The 2200-nt window shown below is 38.0% G+C and overlaps 1 protein-coding gene across 1 annotated transcript in view; it reads left to right on the forward strand.

The window, feature by feature from the left end:
• Nucleotides 1–2200, forward strand: part of LOC118478767 (integrin alpha-11-like) — a gene marked incomplete at its 5' end in the record, with an annotated part of 7601 nt that overhangs the window by 3465 nt on the left and 1936 nt on the right. The window contains 2 exon segments of the mRNA XM_035972946.1: nt 851–989; nt 1781–1867. Of these exon segments, the coding sequence (XP_035828839.1) occupies nt 851–989; nt 1781–1867 (226 nt within the window).

Genomic DNA, 2200 nt, shown 5'->3' on the forward strand with positions numbered 1-2200 from the left:
GAAGAAGAAGAAGAAGAAGAAGAAGAAGAAAAACAACAACAACAACAACAACAAATACAACAACAACAAGAAGGTCGCTATGTAGTTATTTAAGAAGTTTGCTTGAAGAAGAAGTAAAAAGAAAGAAAGAAAGAAAGAGAGAAAGAAAGAAAAAAATGAAAGAAAGAAAGAAAGAAAGAAAGAAAGAAAGAAAGAAAGAAAGAAAGAAAGAAAGAAAGAAAGAAAGAACGAAAGAAAGAAAAAAGAAAAAGAAAGAAAGAGAAAGAGCGAGAAAAAAATAAGCAAAGAAAGATGGACAGTGCAAAGGAACTTGCGTTCCAGGGGTAATGGAGAAAGGCAGGTAGCATTAATCAGAATAGAAAAAAAAATGATATTGTTTTCTGTGCCAACGTGGGACTCTTGATAACACACACAAATGGCGTCTACAGGCAGCCTGTCACTTCATGTGAATATTTGAACATGTACCAGAAAGAATATTATGTGGCTGGGTGGGAGGTTGGTGGGTGCTGTGGGTGCCCAGTCAAACGTCTGTATAGTCGTCCTTATCTCTCCTTCTTTTCTTTGTATTCTGTTCTCTGGTAATAACACGGGTTGTTGTTGTTTTTTACATTTTGTTATTTTGGCTTTTTGTTATTGATTTTTAGGGGCGGGGGTTGCTGTGGATGTTTGTTATTATTGATGTTTTTGTTTTTGTTTTTGTTTTCGTTATTGTTTTTGTCGTTGTTTTTTGTTTGTTTGGGGTTTATTGCGGGTGGGGGGTGGGTGTTTTTATTGTTTTATTTCAGAATGGATTTTCCCCGATTTTCTTTTGACTACATTTGATTGATATTTTTTTTATTAATCATTACAGACTGGGCCAGCATCCAGACAAAGCAGATATGGTCTCAGCTCTGGACCATCATTCGGACGACAATTTTGCTTCTCTGCTCCGAAACATGAGACGAGGCGCCTTCAGGAAACGAAAGGGAGGTCGTTTCGACGCCAAGAAGGTAACAATGATCGCCAGGTGTCCGATGTTGGGTCCTTGGGAAAGACAAGACACTTGACTTTACACACATTTGCCTCACTTCATCCAGTAGGGATTTGGTAACAGGCTAAAGACAGCGAAAGATCTTGTCAGTCTGTGTATGTGTAAGAATTACAATAGGCAGTTTTCACTGTATGTTTCTCGGGGAACTGAGAATGTCTCTGGGTGTTCCAGGGTCTGCTGGAGTAATAATAGTTGTTAGGGACACAAAGCTCATTGTTCTCATGTCTATATTGCTACAGACCGCCATTGTTCTTATATGTCTCTGCTGCCCCATGTCACCATTGTTCTCATAGCATATGTCTGTATTGCCTCAGATCATCATTGTTCTCATATCATATATCTCTATTGCCACAGATCGCCATTGTTCTCATATCATGTCTCTATTGCCACAGATCGCCATTGTTCTCATATCATATGTCTCTATTGCCACAGATCGCCATTGTTCTCTTATCATATGTCTCTATTGCCACAGATCGCCATTGTTCTCATATCATATGTCTCTGCTGCCCCATGTCACCATTGTTCTCATATCATATGTCTCTATTGCAACAGATCACCATTATTCTCATAACATATATCTCTATTGCCACAGAACACCATTGCTCTCATATCATATCTCTCTATTGTGTGCATGCGCATGTAATACTATGTGCCGTAGAATGTTTCATGTTAAGCGCATAAAATATTGCATAAGTGGATATGCGCTCTATAAATGCTATCCATAATTTTTCATAATTATTTTTGTCACAGATTGCCATAGTTCTCATCGACGGGAAGCTGGACAAACCTATCAAAGCCCTCAAGGAAGCCAGACGAGCGAAGATCAAGGGCATTGAGGTAATTACATGTAATAGCCATTCTTTTCTTCTTCTGATTCTTCTTGCGTTGTTCTTGTTGGTGTTGTTCTTGTTGTTGGTGTTGTTCTTGTTCTTGTTCTTCTTCTTCTTCTTCTTCTTCTTCTTCTCCTTCTTCTTCTTCTTCTTCTTCTTCTTCTTCTTTTTCTTCTTCTTCTTCTTCTTTTTCTTCTCATTCTTCTTCTTCTTCGCATTTTTTTTGTTTTCTGTTTTTGTTGTGCATAGTTTTTGTTTGTCCTTTCTAGCAATGGATAATTAATTATATTATGTATTCATCCCTCTTATTCTCCTAATCCCTCCACACACCACCCACTCC

Source organism: Aplysia californica, unplaced genomic scaffold, assembly GCF_000002075.1.
Source record: "Aplysia californica isolate F4 #8 unplaced genomic scaffold, AplCal3.0 scaffold00920, whole genome shotgun sequence".
NCBI classification, from domain to species: Eukaryota; Metazoa; Mollusca; class Gastropoda; order Aplysiida; family Aplysiidae; genus Aplysia; species Aplysia californica.